Source organism: Aulonocara sp. 'chitande type north' Nkhata Bay, linkage group LG8, assembly GCF_057382095.1.
Source record: "Aulonocara sp. 'chitande type north' Nkhata Bay isolate Kocher_YH1m ecotype deep benthic linkage group LG8, A_spYH_male_GT1.1, whole genome shotgun sequence".
Classification (NCBI taxonomy): domain Eukaryota; kingdom Metazoa; phylum Chordata; class Actinopteri; order Cichliformes; family Cichlidae; genus Aulonocara; species Aulonocara sp. 'chitande type north' Nkhata Bay.
The window spans coordinates 792,352-814,166 of record NC_141351.1 but is presented as its reverse complement, the minus strand read 5'-3'; the positions used below and the strand labels follow the sequence as shown (position 1 = coordinate 814,166).

At 40.7% G+C, this 21,815-nt stretch overlaps 2 protein-coding genes, 1 long non-coding RNA gene and 1 other non-coding gene across 5 annotated transcripts; 1 reads left to right on the top strand and 3 right to left on the bottom strand.

Annotated features, from left to right (window-relative positions):
* The first annotated feature begins 175 nt into the window (after positions 1-175).
* trnar-ccu (transfer RNA arginine (anticodon CCU)) lies at positions 176-248 on the top strand. Its single transcript has one exon. It is a non-coding gene; the product is annotated as a tRNA-Arg (tRNA).
* Positions 249-1,351: 1,103 nt separating this feature from the next.
* On the bottom strand, positions 1,352-2,771 carry LOC147322781 (uncharacterized). The gene is made up of 3 exons (XR_015130817.1): positions 2,537-2,771; positions 1,814-1,874; positions 1,352-1,636 (listed from the first exon to the last, which is right to left on the bottom strand). It is a non-coding gene; the product is annotated as an uncharacterized LOC147322781 (long non-coding RNA).
* Positions 2,772-5,224: 2,453 nt separating this feature from the next.
* LOC147322780 (uncharacterized) lies at positions 5,225-12,248 on the bottom strand. The gene is made up of 7 exons (XM_086304939.1): positions 12,060-12,248; positions 10,987-11,189; positions 9,919-10,020; positions 9,732-9,818; positions 9,451-9,561; positions 8,846-8,969; positions 5,225-8,744 (listed from the first exon to the last, which is right to left on the bottom strand). Exons 1-7 carry the CDS (start codon positions 12,085-12,087, stop codon positions 6,676-6,678), a joined length of 2,724 nt encoding a protein of 907 aa, XP_086161065.1. The 5' UTR covers positions 12,088-12,248; the 3' UTR covers positions 5,225-6,675.
* Positions 12,249-13,264: 1,016 nt separating this feature from the next.
* LOC147322779 (uncharacterized) lies at positions 13,265-21,257 on the bottom strand. 2 transcript variants are annotated; one of them, XM_086304940.1, is made up of 7 exons: positions 21,024-21,257; positions 19,210-19,412; positions 17,492-17,593; positions 17,294-17,389; positions 16,954-17,064; positions 16,739-16,862; positions 13,265-16,260 (listed from the first exon to the last, which is right to left on the bottom strand). In XM_086304940.1, the coding sequence occupies exons 1-7, from the start codon at positions 21,073-21,075 to the stop codon at positions 14,303-14,305; spliced, it is 2,646 nt and encodes an 881-aa protein (XP_086161066.1). In that variant the 5' UTR covers positions 21,076-21,257; the 3' UTR covers positions 13,265-14,302. The 2 variants fall into 2 exon arrangements, with proteins under 2 accessions (XP_086161066.1, XP_086161067.1); XM_086304941.1 differs by lacking the exons at positions 19,210-19,412; positions 21,024-21,257 and having other exon boundaries at positions 16,954-16,990; positions 17,492-17,588.
* Positions 21,258-21,815: the final 558 nt, after the last annotated feature.

The following is a 21,815-nucleotide window of genomic DNA, read 5'->3' as shown; positions in this document are numbered from 1 at the left end:
AAGCGCGTTTTTAAGATCCAAGGGAAAGTCCATCAATATGTAATCCCATCCCATTCTATTGCCCTACAGTTATACGTAATATATACCAAGCACCACGGTTTAATCTGTATTTATCGTCACGATAGTGCATTAAAATATTGTATTAGAAATCATATAACAACCTGCCGCCGATATAGCCCCAGTGGCCTAATGGATAAGGCACTGGCCTCCTAAGCCAGGGATTGTGGGTTCGAGTCCCATCTGGGGTGATGTATTTTAAAATGAATTTAGTAAGACTTGGTAGAAAACTTGAAATTTAGACCAACACAACTGCTGGTTTATGATCAGCGGAATCCTGGAGGGTCGCTCATCTTTATTTAATAGGGAACTGTAGCATTACATAGCCTAATGTGGCAGTTCTCGAAGTGAAACATGAATATATAAATACAGCAAAAATAAAACGTCATCAGTGTTCAGTTATGTTCACACCAAACGCCGATAGTACGTGAACAAAAACGCCCAGACGCCCTAAATGACAGCATTTGCTCCAGGAGCTGCAGCTGCAGAGCGCCTGTCCATCTGCACGGTATGGCAGTCCTTTATTGATACTTGTGCTAATAAATGCTAAACTATTGTTTATACACTGCTAACATGGATGTGGTATGCTATCAGTGAATGCCATCGGAGTTTACTGATAGCAAACTGTGGTATGGAGACGACTGTTTATAATATTTCTAGTGATACTAGACTCATCAAGTCCCGATTTAATTCGATTTATGCTGTTATCAGTGTTTGCAATGATAGCATGGCTGTGGTGTCATATCAGTGTATGCTCTCGGTGTTTCCTGATATCAAACTGTGGTATGAGGACCATTGTGGGTTAATCTTTGTAGTGATACTCACTCCTTTTTGTTTATTTAGACCTGGTTTAATTCTGGTATAGTTGAATATTTGTATATAATCCCCGCAGCTGTCAGACTCTATAACAGGGGTCACCAGCCTTTCTTAAAACTGAGAGCTAGATAAAATTGTGAACAGTTTGGTTCACTTTTAGCTATGTGGTTCTATCTAGCATATTGTATCATGATAAGCTGTCTTATCACGGGTTAATTTTTCAAAAATATTAACAATGATTTAAGCAAGGAAAGGTCTACATGTCAACATACAACTCTTTATTTCTATTAATGTCTTACTTCATTCCTACCTGATTGACATTGTTTTATTGTAACAACCAACGATTTATACAGGAAAATAATGTCTATTAACAAGGTTGCCCAAACTTTTTGCATCCCACTGTATTAGTATTTTTTGTCATTAGTATAATATGAAATAAATTCTACATGTGTCAAGTCGTGTGCCAACATTTGCTGTGTAGTAGAACTGAGACATCAGTCATTATAAAAATTTATTTGAAATAATATTAAAATTCTCAAACAGAAAATCATTAAACATAAATATATAAAATATAAGTATTTACAGAGAGACAGGAATAAAAAGGACCAGCTGCTCTCCAGAGCAGGAACAAGGCTGAGGAGGAAATGCTCCATTGGAGACTGGTGTGGACTCTTCAGGGACACCAGGATGGCCAGCTCCACCACCGATGGACCGTCCTGGGACCCGTCCCTCATCCGCCTCAGAGCTGTCCTCCTCTGTGGGCCTGTAAAACAGCACAAAACACAAAGAAATGAGAAGGCTGTTACTAGATTTTCATTTTCAACATTGAAAAAAAACCCCAAAAAAAACAGGATCTAATCAGATTGGTTGTAGATATTTAGTAAAGGTGATCACAGACAATCCCACAGAGTAAAGAGCTATCAGTGCTTGCTGTACATACCTGTGGGTGCAGCAGCAGGAGCTCAGGGACTGGGGATGCTCTGCTGCAGAATCAGTTGGTTCTATCAATACAGTATTAAATGTTAACAGGTTGGATATAATAATCATAGAGAAAGTATATACAGTGGTCCCTCCTTTATTGCAGCAGGGGTTCTCAGAATAACTAGCCCCTGGCCACGCACTTTATACACTTTTTTCCACACACACGAACATTAGTCACAGTTCTCACAAGTTGATTCTCAAAGTGCAAACCTTTGTAGATTGCAAAACGTAAAAGTATTATTATGCCGCATTTTGTCTTCATCTGCCCACCACTTTCGTGCGCCTTTTTCCCTCGCGGTGCAGGTGTCTATTTCCGAATGAAGGTCATAGTTATGGGTGTTTTTGTGCTGTTTTTTCTATTGGACGTGATGGTTATCAAAACCAAACATGATAAATTTGGCAAGCGCAGGAGACACGACATGGAGGAGATTTGTCAATCAGGCTGCAGAATGCAATGCTGTACTGTGCAAAAAAAAATCAGCGAAAAAGCGAAGCAGTGACGGGTGAACAGCGGGACCACTGTGTGCTGTTTATTAATAAACAAAATATATTCCTATATGACAACATGCATAAGAGCAGAACAGCATTTGTACATCAGTGGGAAAATAGCGGTGGCTTGCTAGCTTTTGTGCGGCTTCCCCGGCTCAGTGAAAAATTTCTAAAGACAAATGAATGAACTTACCAGGTTGCCCGATCTCTTCACATATCTTCCTCCAAGCTCCTCCTTTATATTCCTGTCTCGGTACAGAAAGCAGCTGGTGTCATACAGCTCCGGGTGGTTGATTAGCCTTTCCTCCATACTGAATGAAGTATGAAGGGCTTTGGCTGGATCTGCACCTTTGACCTAGGTCAGAGCCACATCACCAGGCTCCTGATGGGTTGTCGCTGGAGTTCAGATTTTTCCAACTCGAGCGGTAGACGCGATACCCGCATATGCACAAAATGCAACACAAAAACTGAGGCGCGTGGTTTTATTCGCGAGTCAAACGCGCCAGACGCACTGCTGTGACGCGCGTTTCAAGCGTTTTTGCGTTTTCGCGACGCAAATCTGCTTTTACATTGACTTTACATGTAAACCTGACGCTCTGGTCGTGTCTATCGAGTTACCGTAGCCAGCTTAGTTTTCTTCACAACTCCCGTGGAAGCCATGTGTGGAATATGATTCTCTTTTATCTTGTTTATTAGATTAGGGTCACTTATACTCACCTTTGAAATATCTAGATATACCACCTTCTTTTAATTTGGCATTTTTGATGATTTATCACTGCACTGACTTCTAGGTAACATAAGATAAAAAATAAAAAAAAAATACCAAAGAGCAATTATTCCAGTGCAGTGGTCCCATATGGACATAGAAATCTTAAAATTTTAATTTTATTATTTTTGCCAGCAATCCTTTACATTCTCTAAAATGTTCTAAATGCTTAAAACCAAGTTAGTTTAGTAATCCTGAATTTGCTAATAGCTATTTTATTCTGCCATTTCCAAATTCTGTTAAATAATTGTAATTATTTAGGTTTTCTAATTTCATAAATGCAACAAACATGGTAAAGTTGATAGCTAGCTAGTCACATATTAAAATGTTTTATTTACAAATAGTAGTAATGATAATTTATGACTGTTATCATAAGACATTCGTCTTTGGCTCTCAGCAAAGGCTGTCGCACTTTTTCTCCTCTCCTCCTCTCCTTTAGCTTCCCTGCTTAGCCTTTTATGTCCTTGTCTGGTCTCGTGGTTTTTTTTGTATTACTTTTCCCTGGAACACTCTCTCACAGTCTGTTCTCTAAAACCTAAAAGAGGAATTATGGATTTGGATTTGATCAACTGGTCTCTGAATGCAATTGACACCCCTTCTCAACGAGAAGTCTGGGCTCGGGTGAGCCTGACTGCTGAAGATATCTACCTGTTCGGAACCATGATAACAGGGTTCTGGCGGATCGGAGCTGGCTTGGCCCTGGCTTATCGAAGAATTAAGGAAGCGGAACCGGCTGTTCAAACCCCATGTCCATGCAAGGACACCTGGGTTGGCTGGAAGACTGTTTACTTAGCCTGTTGGGGCGAAGGACACTGTCTCAGCTGAACTCTGGACACACACACATACATATACACTGATATGCACACACTGATCCCCCCTCCCTTTCCAAACGCCTTCGATGCTTGTGCCCTACCGGGGAAGATGGCAGTCAACTGGACCAGCGCAGACATGCTGCAGGACCGGATGCGCTGTCTACACCGGCTCTCTTACCCTTTACCCGCCCCTGTTGCTTGTCTTGTGTTTCTATGGTGTATTGATAGTCATGTGCTTTTTGTGCTGAGGTGTTTTTTCTGTTATCAAACTGTTCTCCCAGTAGGAGCTCAGTCTGAGTGGAGTCTTTTTTTCTCCTCCTCTTACCTCATGTTATGCATTTTCGTTTTTTTCCTGTCAGCCTACCTTTCTGACATGTCTCCCCAATGTGATGTTTGTGTAAACTTGGTCAGAAGGTTCCTTTGTAAGTGCGCATGCGCCATTAGCGTGCTGCCTGCTGTAACCCTAATTTCCTTCGGGATTAATAAAGTATTCTGATTCTGATTATTTCTGATTGTGTCAGCATTTTTCAAATTAGCTGGCAACTAACCATTAAAGGCTACTCTCCTACGAGTGCTGCAGCAAAATCCTTTTTGAAGAAAGACCACACAGGAGATTCATGGATGTTGTAAAGGAGGACATCAAGAGAGCTGCTGTGACCTGTTCTTAGCATTCTCTGGACACGTCACGATGAAGGCTTCCTAAACAGAGCAGCTGAAAGCAGACATATGCCTGATGCAGCTTTTAATTTTTTAGGTCATCTAAAATTTTAAAACCTTTAGATTATGATACAAAAACCTTATTTCACTTATCTATCTTTGGTTGACTGTTGGTTGTCTAAGTTTATCTCAAACTGTGCTTATAAAACTTTTGTGGTTTACAATGCAGTCACTTGTAAAATTCATAACATTCTAATAAAAACTCTCCTACGTTTACGAGAAACCACCGATCCATCACAATCCACCGTGTTATTGCTATACAACAAAGATGAACAAGTCACCAGCATTACGGACTGACTGGCCAGATAGCTGCACTGGTGTTTTTAACCACATGGACCGGTTGTTTGCTGGATTTGGGGCAAAACAACTTACAATTTGCATTTTATACATCAGAAATGAACTAACTGAAAAGATGCAGCAGACAGTGAAGTTAATGTAACATTGTTAAGACTCTGAAGTTGGGTGTTCCTGACTGGGATTCACCTGCATCTTTGGCCATCTAGTAATACGATGGGGGGAAAACCCCATCGTATTACTAGATGATATGATATTGAAATTACTTGTGTTAAATAACTGACACTTGGAATCAAAGGTTCAATTTATTACAGAAAAACATAATCAAAGGTCCCATGAAACCCACTTTCAGTGGAAACATTTTTATAATCATGGAGGTGTAAAATCAAAGCTGTGAAAATGTAACTACTGCTATTTGTCTAGCAATCTCACAACCTCTTAGCTTTACAAGCTATAAGAATTTTTTCCAGTAGCCAGTTTATTTCAAAGTTAGTGAAAGGACAGAATGTTGCCTACATTGTAAATGTAGGTTGATGTAGATGCTCTGATGTTCACTGCATGATTTTCACAGCAGTCATTGTAGCCTAGTCTTCTAGCATTAGGTCGTCTGATGTACTAAACCATAGGCTGTCAGCACAGTTCCAGGTTGGTGATCCAAACAGGAATATCAACATGGACTAACCCAACAAAGAGACCCATATCAATTTTAATGAAGACTACTTGTTTGACAGCCCCTACTGACAAAGAACTGAAAAAAATTTGTGCTCTCAGTCAAAAGCCACAAGACTGCTGACAAACAGTAATTTTTCCTCAAAGAATGCAAACTCCTGATCTATATCGCAGCCGCCAGAGGTTATTTTGTGTGACTTTTGTGTTTGTTTTAATATGTTAAACAGCTGTAAACGAAAAGCTGTGTTGTGTGATGTGATGTTGTGTGATGTGATGTTGTGTGAGGGTTGTGTGACAAGTAAGCCTCCAAATAACTTAGTAACCTAACCCTGTGTGATACCTAAACACTCACTGGCTTACTTTTATATTCTGTTCGCATGTCACCACTACAAAATGAGGAGGGGGGGGGGGGAAAAAAAAAAATCACATTAGCATGGTGAGTCGCTAATCCGAATATCAGTTTGGTTTGAACAAACACAGGTCACAGCTATGTGGGGGAAAACAGCGATAGCAGAATATTAGAAAATGTGAGAAAAGAAAGAAAGAGTTAACAAATAAACAGTGATTGGGTGTGGGTGTCTGTGTTTCCTTCCCCTGAAACGTGCATAGGCAACTGCATTTCTAATTCATCTTAAAGCTGCACTTGCTAAAGCAGAGCTCAAAACCAGGAATAAAGAGGCAACAAAAGAAATATAATATGGGACCTTTAAGGGTCATCCCATTTATACATACAAATCTTATGTAGAACAACAAATGTCTCTGTAAAAAATACAAGTTACATTTTCATAATGCATTTTCATAATGCACAACGCAATTACACACATTCTAGCAATCCAAAGCTGTGCCAGCCATAGGAAGAACAATAAGGCTGATAGTTTACAGAAAATGTCCTTCAACTGGAAAACTTAGTCCATCTCTTCGTCAGCATCAACAAAGGTGTCCTTTCAGTGATAGGTCAAATCATCAGCTCTTCACTCTTTGCAAAGTTCTGGTCTACACCTAACACCAACATCCTTCAACATGGGCTGGTTATGCTAAAAATCCTTTTGGAAATATGTATTATGTCACAATGATCTATGCATGAACAAGTCTCCTGTGTCGTTTTAAGCCATGCAGGCTTGAAAACCCCTTATTGCACACTGCACAAACATATGGCCGTTCTCCAGTGTGGGTTCGCATGTGTAAAGTAAGAAAGCAAGATTGAACAAAGCCCTTTTCACAGATGTTGCACTTAAATGGCCTTTCTCCAGTGTGGTATCTCCTGTGTATCTTTAATTCTGCTGCAGATCTAAATGACTTGTCGCAGTCGTCGCACTTGAAAGGCCTTTCGCCCGTGTGTATCAAAGTGTGCCTCACCAACGCGTCCTTGCCAAAGAAGCCCTTCCCACAGTGCTCACACGGGAAGCGCAGCCCTTTGTGATGAAAATTGTCGTGCTTCAGGAGGCACCTTCTTGAAGTGAACGTCTTCCCGCACTGAGGGCAGGTAAAGATCGGCGTAGGTTTTTCAGTCACGGGTTCGCCAGAGTGATGCACACGCTCCACATGTCTCGTCAGCGTGATGCCATGCCGGAATTTCTTGCCGCACTCCCAGCACAGGAATGGGTATGCCTTAGTGTGTTTTTTCTGGTGTTCCACAAGGTCAGAGTATGAACGGAATCTTTTACTACAATGGGAGCACTGAAATGGTTGGTAACCCGTGTGCTTCCACTCGTGTCTAATGAAACGCTTCAAACTGGCAAATGTAGTCTGACAGTGGGAGCAGGTAAATGGCTCAGTGGGGTTGTGGACGTCGATGTAGTGCTTATGAAGGGCCTTGAACACTGGGAAGTTCTCCTCACAGCGGTTACACTGAAAAGGTGTGTGGGATTCTTTGTGCATGGCCAATGCTTCTGAGTCACGTACCAGTTTCATACACACCTCACAGTAGAGCGGGTTGTGAGTCTGTTTGTGGGAATCCAAAGTTGATTTGTATCTGAACGCCTTGTCGCATTCATCACACCTGAAACAATGCTTAACATCATCAGGCTTCTCAGGATCAACCTGCTGCTCATTGTAGCAAATGTTTCTTAAATGGAACCTAAATGTTTGTTTGCACTTGAACTCGACACTGCAGTGAGGACAGTAGAATGGACCCTCTAACACACTCTTCTGTTCTTCAGGGCTCTTCTGCCCTGGTTCTTTGGAAGCCCTCTCTGCAGGGGGAGAGTAATCAGGATCCTGGGTGGTATTGTCAACTGGCTGCTCTTCATTTGTGTCGTCGCAAGGAACCCCGCTTGATGACTGTTCGCCTTCGTCTGCTGGGGTGTCTTGCTCCTTGGCTTTCCTAACAGCCTTTGCCTTTGTCATGCTTGCACATCTGTGCTGCTGCAAGGAACGTAAGCTCTTGTAAAGCTTCTTGCATGAAGGACATGTAATGGGCAGCTCCTCGGAGTGCTGACTCATGTGTCGCTGCAAGAACTTGGCATGACTCACCACCTTGCTGCAGACTTTACAGGTTCTCTCATCCAAGTCGTTGCTTTTGGCTGGACCTTGGGGCCCGGCAAACTTTTTGGGTCCACTGCTGGTCGTACTGGAGCCCGGTGTCTTCCCAGATTTCCTCCACTGTGATAAGTACCGTTTCATCTTGAGCCCTCTGTTCTTACGCACTGATCTTTCTAACAGTGTGTCACTTTCTGGTGTTTCTTTTTTGCCCGCCACTGCACTTTCCGCTTCAAAGTCTTCATCTACAGGACGTTTCTTTTTTCTCCCACGTCTGTTTGGCTTCTTCTCCACACCATCCAGCACAGTCACCTGGCCATCCTCGCCGATGATCAGTGTTCCTGATTGGTTGTCATTGCGGTCCTCTGCCATTTCACTTTCGCTGGCCTCAGTGCCTTCCACAGTATCCATAACTACCACTGCATCAATTTCTGGTTTTACCTCACCAGTGAGGCCAAACCACTCAGGTTGCACACACTCCTCAGAGTTCCCAGTTCCCTCCACATACACCTCTTTGTTCTCAGATTCCACTTCCATCTCTGTGCAGACAGTATACACGAGACTGCTCTCTGCATCCGTTTCAGTTTGCTCATTGACAATCACAACTCTTTCCACAGGAGGGAGACACAGGGCAGACAAAATGCCACTGTCAACGATGAAAGACTCTGAAAGGAACAAGAATCATGAATGAATAAAACAGATTCTGGGGAAAAAAACAAAACAACATGTTGAGAACTGATCCCATGTTTTAAAATATTCAACTCACCAATGTCCTCTAATTGGGTGAGATCTTTTTGATTGTCAAGCAAGACTTTGAGCTCCTGAGGCTGAGAGAAAGCCCCAATGCATTCATTCAGAACAGATGAGGTGTCGTTGAGCAGAGAGGCAATCTGATGAAACAAAGGCTTAAGTAAAATAACAATCATAAGAGTCAAAAGCTCTGCAGTTTCTAAACTTTTGACACAATTCTTATTTTTTTGTTCATATTCTTGTTTTGCTCTGTAGACCTACTATAAGCTGGAGGGTCAGTCTAACATAACCCTGGAACAGAACTGTTTGTAAAGTCACTTCTCTAAGCTCCCTGAGGCTGCATAGCAAGAGAAGGAAAAGTACCATCACCAGCAGCCATGACAGACAGTGAAGATGGACTTTGTCTGTGTGATGATAGACCTATTATAACAAATAAATTAAAGTAAAATGAAGTATTTTTGCAAATGAGTTGAATTGTATGTGTACAGCCTTTTACTACTCAGAGCTGCAAACTGAATGCAAGAGATCACAAAAAAGGTAACAAAAACAACTAACAATGCTAAAAAAAACTAATACTACAAGGAGAAATGCTCTTTGCTCAATATAAGACATTACATTTACCTGTTGGAGAGTTTTGGTTGGAAGAAGCTTTTCCAGTCTTGACAGAAACAACCACATCAATGTCTGGATTGCTTTGTCATATGTGGGACCAAAGTCTCCAGGGAAAACATCCTACAACACAATTCAGTTTTATTTATATAGAGCCAAATTACAAAAACCATTTGCTCAAAGCAACAAATACAAACGTACAATTTTATTTTATTTTTTCCTCAAAAGGGATCATATTAACAAGGACCTGCCACCAATCAATCACATTGTCTCCGTATTCAGTTTTAACTCACAATGAAGAAATTTCTTCTCTCTTCGGGATCTCTCAGCAGATTTTGGACTAGGCCCATGAAATGAGAGTCTGACACCGGTTCAGCATTCTACAAGTAAAGAATTTAAAACAGAAGAGGTCATCGTGGAACTTCAGATTTTAACGAGGAATACTAAACGTCACAGACACAAAAAAAGGTTTTCACCCACCTCCACGCTCCACAGTGATCTGAGCTTCTGCATCCGGTCGAGATGTGGTTGAATAACCTGCAGGTCCGCAGTGTCATCAGAACGACACAGCTCCAGGATCAACTGCAATCACCATTAATAAGCGAACAGTTAAGAGAAAAGATGCATTCCATTCACTCTGTGTTCTATAATGAATCTCAGGAAATGCTTCATGTTTAACATTCAACTTCTTCTTTTATTTATATACATACATACGTATGTATGCATGCATGCATGTATATGTGTGTGTGTGTATATATATATATATTTGTTATTTACTAACTAATCTTGAAATGACTGTTCAGTACAGAAATGAAGCCAAACAATCATGTTTTACAGTCCCGTGGTCTCAGCCTCAGATACTCAACTAATCAAAGTGATGTCATGACAAAAATGAATGACCAACAAAACATTGTTTCTCCTTCATTTATGTCACACAATGCTGTATGTAACGTTTCTTGCGGTTAGTATCATGGTTGCTAGGCAACCTGAACAGCACGACGAAGGCTAGACCGTCCCATTTCACAAGCCTCTCACTTCCGCACTTCTCGTACTTACAGTACGCACCGTACGCAGTGCACGTACTTCAAGCGTGCGGTCTCTTAATTGGGACACAGCCATACTCTCAGTGAGTGAGTCAAAACAAAGACTGTGACAGCTTTAAGATAACGACAAAGGCAGCTGCAGGCAACCATTAATCTCTCTAAAGGATAACTATCATTCTTTCTCAACTTAGTGGGTTCCGCCTTTTGAGGTTTGGATTAAACAAACTAAGAAGAAGAATTGTTTATAGTAACTGCTGCAATTAAAATTAAAACCCAATTTATCATTCAGCCCTACTGCATACATCAAAGGCTTTTTTCTGTTTAAAAGCCACAATTGTTGATCAGATGAGTCTTCAGCTTCAAACAACACACTAACCCACCTACTGTCACCCAAGGAGTATGTAATTAAAATGTATGTTAAGCTGCTAAACAAACAAGTGACAAAATACATGTATTAGTAACATGCTGGAGCGCCATGCGGAGCACCTAGATTCTGCCAACTCACTCGTGCTCTGAGTCCCAAGACGAGTTCAGCGCGCTGCCTCGTAGAGAGAAGCTGAGGAACAATTTCTGTGACCATAAACACAAACTCCTCAAGCAGCCCATAGTCTGACACAACCTTCTGCTCCACAGTCTGCCAGATGGCTGCAGAAACCAGCCGAATTGGTGAGACCAGGAGCCGCAGAGCAGAGAGGGGAAGAGAGGGGCCTGCAAGGAAAAAGGCATTTTTTAAAAAAAGTGCTTGAAAGGCAATACGCAGTGAGAGTGAAGACAGGCCAACAACACAGACTTTCCCATTTAAGTTGTCAATGGAGTGATGACCACAAACTAAATTCCCTTTATTTAGTCACCGTCTTTATATTGGTTCCAAAAGAGAAAGGAGATTCATGCATAGTATACCAAATCAAAATTTTGTGAAGTTTTTCACACAAAAAAATCCCATCACGAACTTACCAGCAGGATTAAAATAAAATGTTTTATTTTGGCTCGAATGGCCATTATTACCGATAACAAAACTAAGGTCTCACGTAACATTAAAGCGGAGTTATTCTTCACAGAAAAACACAAACAACAACAAAACGCTTAAATGCCGAGCTCCGGATAAAGCGGATGTGCCTGCTACTTTCATTTCCGTAATCTACTATTGAACCACTGTTACATATCAATTTGAATGTTTAACAGTATAACTGCTTGCATACGTTGCTAATATGTTTGCATATCCCCTTCCCCTCCCACCCAAAACCCCCAAAGCAAATACATGAATCAGAGATTTACTCAAAACAGGCGGATTCACTTCAACGAGTGAATTGCTGTCAATGACTTTTCCTAGCCTAGCCTAGCATTATCTAAGCACTATGGATAACTAATACTCACAAACGCTGAGTTAAAGAATTAAGTCCAGCAACGTGTTTCCAGGCTAGTAAAAAGTAGAAGCAGTTTGTATTTTTTTAGACACAACTCTTTAGTAAAATAATAATATAATAATAACGACCGCTACGGCTTTAGCAATGCTATTCCCGCGCGCGGGCTAGATTGCGGCCTAGCCAAACAAAATTGTATACAAGCATTTAAACTCACCAGGTAACTCGGAGACACCTCCGTCCATGCTGCGAGCTGTCTGCAGTTACATTACAGTCAGAGAACATGTAATACTGTGACCGAAGTCAAAGTAACGGTTTTAAATGGGTTGGAAGCCAGAAAGCGAAGTCACACAACTGATCTTTGTGCGTCAACTGTTGCCTTTCGTTCCATCTACAATAACTGTCCGACAACGGGAAATAGTCCTGTTATTCGTTCCGCATCGCGTTTTTTTTTTTACATTTTATTTTACTGTGCTTTTGGCCTTTCGATCTCCACTCCCCTTTGTTTCTGTATGGCTAATAAAATTGCGAAATAGGTGCAGGAGCAACTTTGGTATGGTCATGTTTAATTCCTTAACAAAGCGTGAACTAAGCAAGCTTTCCACTAATTTCTTTTAGTAGTCTTCAGGAATGGTTCTCCAGGCTTCTTGAAGAACATTCCAAAGCTCTTCTTTGGATGCTAGCTGCGTTTTCTTCTGTTCTCTGTAAAGGTGATCCCACATCTTCAATAATGGGATCAGGGGTCTAGGAATGCAAATCCATGACTCAGAGTGTCCATGTGTAGTGTGTGTGTGTATTTGTGACAGTGATCTGACAGTAGTTTTCTGCATTTAGAATTCCATCAATTTTATCAAGATCTCCAACGCTACTGGGTGCAATGCCACCCCTAACCAGGACAGAGGGCATTAGACATTAACTGTTGTACCTCTCTCCTGACTTTTACAAATTAATGACAGTTTGGACCAAAGGTTTCAAATTTGGATTACTCCATATGGTCTGACACCTTAGCCTTTCCTCCCTTTTTACCTACCGAAGAAGCATAGAATTCACATTATTTTATGTGTACTAAATTAAATGCATTATGGATGTCTAAATTAGTGAAAAATGATGGCTCAATGAAAAGATTCAAAAAAAGATGAGGCTAATTGAAAGGGATACTTAGTTTTTTATAGTTATCTGATTAAGTCCTCAATATACACACTGTCTAAACATCGTGTTAAGAGTTTAGAAAATAGAAAGAAAGAAAAATGACCCAAGCCTGCCCTGATCCTAATATTAGCTGAAAGAAGAAGAGGCAAGCACATTATTATCAACTTGCTCTTCACTATAACACTTTGTACCGTTGTCTTTCCTTCCTTCTTTTATTTCTACACTAAAGAGTTTCTTCCTCTTAATAAAAAATCATGCAATCATTTTCGCATGTACATTTAAGTAGTTTATTGTAATCTTGGGGTTTACCAATTTTCAAATACAAAAAAACCCAAAAACATGAGCAAAGCCCCACAAAATGAAAGATCACTATTTTAAGTGAAAGCTTCACCATTTTAATTTTTTGATAAAAAACAGATGAAAATGATCCACAGAAGAAGCTGAATGCTGCTCACTTTTCTGCTTCGTGCCTAAAACACATTATACACAACATGAAAAAGAACAAAACATATGATGTAAAATCAAACAAACTAAATAGTTAAAAAAATTACACTGCTAAGTACACATGAAACAAATATGGTAATTCTTCATATGAATTGAAGTTGGGAGAAGACAAAGATCTTTATACACCGAGCTGAACTCGTTCACCTCCAGTATGTGTCCTGCATTTTTATTGTGTTTACAGTGTTTGTTTGTTTTTTTCATTGTACTGTCAGCTGCTGACTTAGACAACAGTCACCGCAGCCTGTGCCCCACACAGAGATAGTACATTTAACTGTGGGACTGTAAGTATTTTACATGCTGGAACCACTACTTTTTCAGTTTCATCGTAGACTATTTGAATCTGTGTGCTCCTCTTTCTGTGTAGCACAAAGCAGACATTTGTCTAGGTATCTTTGTGAGGTAATTCACTGGCATCAGTGTATTCACACACTTTTTACCTGAGGTTTAAGCATCTAAGTGCCTAACAATAACCTAAAACGTACTGCTAACTTTACCCCTGAACAAGCATTTGGAGGGTTCTCAAAGTGGTTAAAAAGTTAGCTGGACATGTTTTGATTCTTTCTCTCTCTCTCTTTTTTTTGTCCAGTTGGTTGGTTTCCTGTGGCAGTGACCTCTGTCATCGCTCACCCTTGGTAGACAAGTGGTTCAAATGAAAACATACATACTTTAAATAGTAAATAGGGAATTATTTTGCCAGCTTTTGCAACATCTGCTCCTTGCTTCCCATTAGACAGAATTCAGATTCAATGCGCATTCACACCAAGAAGCTACTTTCCTTAACCAATCAAGCATTCCTGTGTCACGTAGTTAATGTGTAACAAATGTATGTAGAAGTCTTTTGTGCCTGAACATGCTGTAGGCCTTTAGGAAGGCCTTGCCGCAGATATGGCAAACAAATGGTTTTTCTCCCGAATGTATTCGAGCATGTACATTGAGATACCACATTTTTACAAACCCCTTTCCACAGATGTCACATTTATACGGCCTTTCTGTGGTATGGTGCATGAGAATGTGTTTCTTAACCTCCGAGGTTGATCTGTAGTACTTTTCACATTCAGGCACAGTGCATTTGAAAGGTCTTTCTCCAGTGTGGATTAATTTATGCCTTTTCATCGTTGATGCCGAAAGCATCTTCCCGCAGGTCGGACATGGATTACGGAACAACTCGTGTAAGTGTTTGCTCCTCTGGTGCTTTTTCAGCGCTCCTTTCTCTTTAAAGGACTTCTCGCACTGAGAGCAAGAGTGCTTCTTCTCATTTCGAGACTCGCTGTGGATGAAGTGCAGGTGGCGCAACATGTTGGACTTTTGGGCGAACGTCTTGCCGCACTCTGCACACAGATAGGGTTTCTCTCTGGTGTGGACCCTCTCGTGGTACATGAGCTCAGAATCACATTTGAATCTCAGGCTGCAATGAGAACACCGGAACGGCAGGTGGCCTGTGTGGTGCCATTCATGTATGATTAAAAATCGCAGCCTGGGGAGAGTTTTGGGGCAATGGCTGCATTTGAATGGTCTGCTGACTTTATGGATGTTTTCGTAATGTTTGAGTAAGGGCTTGAAAAGACTGAAAGACTTGTCGCAGCGGTTGCACTGAAATGGAGTGTGTGAAACTTTGTGCCTTGCCAGCGTTGCAGCATCTCGAAGGACCTTTCTGCATACGTTGCAGTAGAGCTCGTTGTGGGTCAGCGTATGCTTTTGCAGAGCAACTTTGTACTTGAACGCCTCTTGGCATATGTCACATTTGTAAAGATTCTTGACTTCATCTGGATTCCCTGGATCTACATGCTGCTGAGCATATTCATAACAAGTCTTATTCAAGTGCTTCTTCAGAGAGGATAGGAGTTTAAACCTGCTATCGCATCGAGGGCACGCGTAGTCATTGGTGGGAAAGTGGGTTTTCATGTGAGTTCTCAGGTTTGTGTTGACATGCTCTTTGCAGATAAAGCACTGGATTAAACGAGTGTGTTTGGTAGAGCTATGCTTTATGCCAGCAGTGCCCCGATTTCTGCTAGAATCTGACACATCTTTAGGACCCAGGAACGAAGGGTCCTCATCTGAGCTGCTACAAACTGAACCACTTTCAGGGAAACTGTTAACAGGACTCACAATTGAAGACTCATCGTCTGAGTAGTGAGACCATGAATCAGTTACACTGGGACTTCTACTAACAGTGTTATGACTAGAGTCCTTATCCGAGTAGTAAGACCAGGAGTCATCTTCACTGCAAGTACTGATGGGAGCCATGTATGAGGAGTCTTTGCCTGAATCCTCATTGTCTGACAGCATTTGAGAAACCCTCTCGAACTGTTTTGCTTTCGTGGAAATAGATTTGTCAGCAGGTAGGGCCTCTCCACAAAGTTGCCCTTTCACCTCTTGGAGAATCTTTTTCATTCTTAGGCCTCTGTTTGATCTCACAGGTCGAGACTGTAAAGACAGTGGCAGGTCAAGTCTTCTTAGACGAACGTGGCACTCTTTGATTAGGCAACAAGAACCATCTGTCTGACTTTGAAGATTTACATTTTCGGCATGTTTTGTTGAATCTCCTAAAGGCAACTGTGTTCCATTGTGCTCAGGAGTCCAATCACTTTTACCATCATTGGTCTCACACGTCTGCTGTTCTGGAGCCAGTGATTCCTTTTCCAAATCTGATGAAAATAACAATTCATCCAAAATGCTGCCCTTTGCTTGTGTTTTAAGCGTTTCTGTTTTTTCTACACAGGGAAGGTTTAGAGCTGAAATGATCCACTCACCGTCCAGAGAACTATCTGAAAAGACAAAAAAAGGTGTCATATAACAGTGAACAAGAACAGAGCTCAACACCCAAGTGCCATTCATTATTACATTATTGCACACGTCATACTAATCTGAGAACATTGGATTTATTTTTTTGACCACAAAGCAGCAATCCCACAAGCCAAATACACATCATTAAAGTGGACCGATTAAAAATCAGCTCCACATTTTTAACGTCAGACTCTACTAGAGTAGCTTTGCATGGTTCACAGTTCAAAATAATCCTTATTTGTCTTATACTGGTCCTTTGTTTCAGCCTCGCAGTGAATCTGCTATCTGAAACAAGTTGTTTTAGCTACTCAACAGACCTTTAGGGTAACTTTCCTCCGATTAGCTGTCCTTGCAAACTGCAAGTGGGCGGGGCCTTTAGCGCTCACAGCCAGAGCCATGTGCCTGAGATGGCTAAATCAGGGATATGGAGCTAAGAGTAGAAAATCTGTAACTACTTACCTATATGATCTAGTTGGCTAAGGTGTTTTTGATACTGCAGCAGAGTTTTGAGCTCTTCACACTGAGACACCAACTGCATGCAGTCCTTGAGAGCAGAAGAAGCTTCACCAAACATGGAGGCAACCTTTTGAAAATGAAAAAGAAAGAGCGGCGTTAACATTTGTTAATCTAGCTTAAAATATAATTGGGTAATGTTGAGTAGCACTTTTGTGTACCTGCTGGAATGACTGAAGATGAAGAATCTTTTCAAATCTGGATAAAAACAGGCACATCAAAGTGTGAAGTGTTTCATCATATGCAGGACCAAACTCTACAGGGAAAACATTCTGAGAAGCACAAACAAGAAAGCACACCATGAACGTCCAAAACATACAGAAATATCACTGCACCTGGCGCTTTTAGTAAACTCAAAAATACACCTTTACACATACTAGACTACTTTACCACTACTACTACTTGAAAATGAAAGTACTCCAGCTTTGATAATAAAATAATAACACTTATATGGTATTATTATCTAGGATGCAAAAAAGCAGTGAAAAAACAAATACAGACCTGAAAGAAGTGCTCTCTTTCTTCAGCATCATTCTGCAAGTTCTTTACAAGATCCACAAAGTTTGATTGTGGCAGTTCTACATTAGTACCACCAGCCTGCATAATTCATAATAATAACAATTAATAATGATAATAAGCTGTTTTGGGAATCTAAATTATACTGTCACGATAACAGAAAACAAAAACCAATGAAATCACCTCCACTAGCCATGCATTGATGAGCACTTGCATCCTGTCCAAGTGTGGCTGGATGATCTCAAAGTCAGCAGGAGCTTCACGCTGGTATAACTCCAGGATCAGCTGAGAGCGCAAAGAAACTGATGTTTAATAGAGTGACATGAACGATCACTATTTCAATTTTCAAGGTGTTGGGCAACCTAAATCATCATAAATGAGACTGTAAGGTCCTGAGAGACCTGAGAAAGGATTATTCAACAGTAACCTGCATTGTTTGCCAGCATGCACGGCTTTTATCAGCAATACAAACAGGTAGCACAACCTGTCCCACTCACTTTTGTCTTTTCAACCATTTTCCATAAAAGAAAACGGGTTAGACAGATCAGGGAAGATCCAGAGCAGAAATGAGACTTCCACGTGGAAATGTAAAAAAAGCACCAACACTGAAATAAGTCCAGAGGGGATCAGCCAAACTTTGTTTTGGTTTTGTGTGGAAGTTTCTAGTCATGCTTGGTATAGTATTTCACCTTAGTGGCTTAATTGCTGAACGGCACAACTAATTAATTATTAATATTCTCAATGTTAAGATCATCACAGTTATTAATCACAACTATTCATTGACTGTAGACAAAACTGTTCTACAGCACTGTCACGTAGACGCTACTTTCACATTCAGATTGAGGGGACTTTCCCGCTAATGTGTAAATCTTTGCATCACCAAAGCATGAAGCCAAGTTGCCTCTGATGCCTACACTGAAGCATACGTGTGTGCACGAATTTAAGACTTTGTTTGTTATCTGCACAAGTGCTATATAAATATCAGCCCATTGTCTTTTACCAAATGGAATGCTACCGTGTTGGTGATTTCACTGCGTGTTTTGTGAGCTTGATGGATACGCCGGCACTCTGTACAGGCACGATTTTATGGACATTCACGTTGATGTTGAACGATTCACATTGTCAACCACTGTTTTTCTTGGCCTCTGTATTCACCATACTGCAATGGGTGAATTCTTTGAGATCCAGACACTGCTCTGCACTCTACACTTATTGTAATGGTTCTTGGGTAACATCACTTGATCTAAATGCCCTTAGTCAAGTGTATTCAGGAAACTTCACAATGCGTGGCGCTTTGTGACTGGTATATGCAGACACATCTTCAGGTGGTGATTTAGGGAGTGCTAGATTTTCTTATGCTTTTTGATCATTTAATTACAGGAAGCTAGGAAGTAGATTAATTCTACAACCATATTAGAGTTATCTACTTAAAGATTAAAGGTTTGAGAAGTAGAAACATGGCTGTGTTTGCGGCAGAATGCCTGAAAAAATTGGATCTAATTGGACATTAGATTAGTGGAAATCTGGATTTTGGACTGCATAATCCAAGTGTGACAATGTTGACTGTGGATACAATGTCTTCTGAGACACAGAGAAGGTGAACAGATGGTATCTTAGTGTGTGGTTCCCAAAAGGAAGGATGTAGGAGGAGTGGTGATGGCCACCCAATCAAATGACCTAGAACCAACTGACATTCTGTGTCAGAGCACAGAAGGATGGAAAAGCAGCCAACTGTTGGATGTTGGAAATGCTCCAGTCCTCGTGAAGCTGGTTGCCAAAGAATAAGAGAACAAAAGGCGTGCAAAGCTCTTATCGACGTAAAAGACAATTATGACGAAGGCAAAAAAGTACAAATCCATCAAATCTACAATGACTTCATTTGCAGATGCTGATAAACTCACCCGTGCTCTGAGGCCCAGGCTGAGTTCAGTCCGCTGGCGGCTGGTGAGCAGCTCTGGAAGAATGTCTGTAACCATAGACACAAACTCCTCAAGCATCCCGTAATCAGCTATAACTTTTTGCTGGATGGTCTGCCAGACGGCTGCGGAGACCAACCGAAGTGGTGGGACCAGGAGGCGCAGGGCAGTGAGGGAGAGTGTTGCACCTGAATGTGAACAGAAGTGGGTCATTTTAACATCGGGGATAAATGTTTTATTATCAATATCCATAAAATGAACCATAACTTAAACCCAGACACAAATACTTGGCTTAACACAGCTATCCAATTGTTTGTATATTGTTTAGTGGTGACCTTGCTCCAAATGCTGCTCATCGTCTGTTTTGTAAATGAATAACTCATTAAAACTGACTGTTTTGACTAATATTGTTGTTATTATTATTATTATTACTACTACTACTAAACTAAAATATGTCATTTGGCCCATAAACTAGTTCCTGGTTTATTGTGCAAATTTTCTGACAATGAGTTTCATGAACATGGGATTTACTAAACTGCAGGGCCAAAATATTGTTTTGCTCTTTTGCTTTGTGTTCCTTGATCCTTTCATAGCGAAGCAGTCGCATATACATATTTAATAAACTCATATATATATGGTGGTGTTTAGCCCTATCGCCTAATAGCAAGAAGGAATCCACTGGTCAGTTGAGGCATGTTCTACCCGTTGCCTGCACAATACACAGACATCTGTAGTACTCAGTAGGCTGGCCAGTAATGAACTGTTGACATACCTCGCCTCTGTCAGTGCACCCCAGGGTGGCTGTGGCTACATTGTAGCTTGCCATCACCTGTGTGTGAATGGGTGGATGACTGGATGTGTAAAGCGCTTTGGGGTCCTTAGGGACTAGTAAAGCGCTATACAAATACAGGCCATTTATCATTTACCATACAACATTAAATCAAATCTATACATCTGTTTGAAATCTACTCACAATTGAAAAATACAACATACTGTAGTCTACTATTACTTTATGATCAAATGAGTTTTGGTCAGAGTGTCACATTTAAGAATGCAAGTATTTATAATGCTCATGACAGATGGTAGCATCGCAGCCTCACAGCAAGAAGGTCGTGGGTTCAAATCAACCAGCCAGTTGGGGCCTTTCTATGTTCTCCCCATGGTTGTGTTGGCTCTCTCCTGATACGTCTGCTTCCTCCCACAGTCCAAAGGCATCCAGGTTAGGTTAACTGGTGATTCTACAGTAAACTGGCCATAGGTGTGAATTTGAGCGTGATTGCTTGTCCATCTCTCTGTGTTAGCCCTGCAATAGATTGGAAACCTGCCCAAGGTGTAGACTGCCTCTCTTCCTATGAAAGCTGGTACATGGTCCATTGTAACCGTTTATAAGTTTGTTGCAAAATTTCCACCACAGTGCATTTAGATTAAGTCAAAAGAACCCACGACAAACATCTCCAACATGTTATGGAATCCCTGGCATCAAGAACGGAAGCAGAGACCACTTTAAATGAAAGCGTTCACTTTAATTGAATTCGGTACTACAACTAATACCAAATTCATTTGTAGACAGTGCCTATGTTAGATGTTGCACGTATTTGCATAAAGTGCCTATTCAAGAAAATGCAGGCAGTGTTACTCATAACTGTGCTATTTTTATTCGACACTAAATCCCCAATGTTTTATTACTACTCATCAGCGTTTGTGAAATATCTCCTCCGTTAAAATGCCACATAAGCAGCTTGTTATTCAGACTGTCTGACTAAAAACCAACTCTTTACAGTGATGCTAGGAAAACTTACCTGAAGAGTTAGTAGATTTCCCTTCTGAAATATCATTTTCCATCCTGTTCATCCACTGCACTCGATCGCACACAATCAGAAATTAGCTATAAATATAGGGGGGTGTCCTTTCTTTTCTACTACTTCTCCTTTCTTCGTCAGACACGTTAAAAACGTCACTTGTTATTCATGACAATGACTAAAACCAACGCGACTTAAAAATGGGGGGAAAGAAAAAAGCTTGGTCCGACGACGTTTTTGTTCCGGGTGGCTCAAATCGATGGTTCCGAGCACACTCGTCATATAATCCAGCCCCGTCAACATGTAACAGCTAGTGCCGTGCGATACTTCAAAATCGGGTATTAGTCTGATACCAAGCAAATACAGGGCAAGTATTGCCGTTACTATAAAGGCCACTTATATAGGATAGAGCAGTTATGAAAAGAATAATAATCAATTTGCATTTTTTTTCTTCTTTTAATGATCACTAAATCACTATGATTTTTCTTTCTACAGTAATTAACAGAACAAAACTCACCCCTCTGCTTTTATTTTCTTTGTTTTTTGGAGACTTATAATTTAAATGTGTCTGTCTCTAAAGCACTTTGAGTTAGCTTCTGTTTTTTAAATGTTCTATAGTCTATAAATAAAAAATATGTAAATAATATAATAATAATAATATAAAAAAGCACAAAAAGGTTAATGCATTTTTCGCTGATTGGTTGGTTAAAAAATTCATTAATCTAGCGAATGATTGAGCAAACAGTAGAATCAGCAGTCTGTTCACGCACCACATTTAATGAAAATATGTCT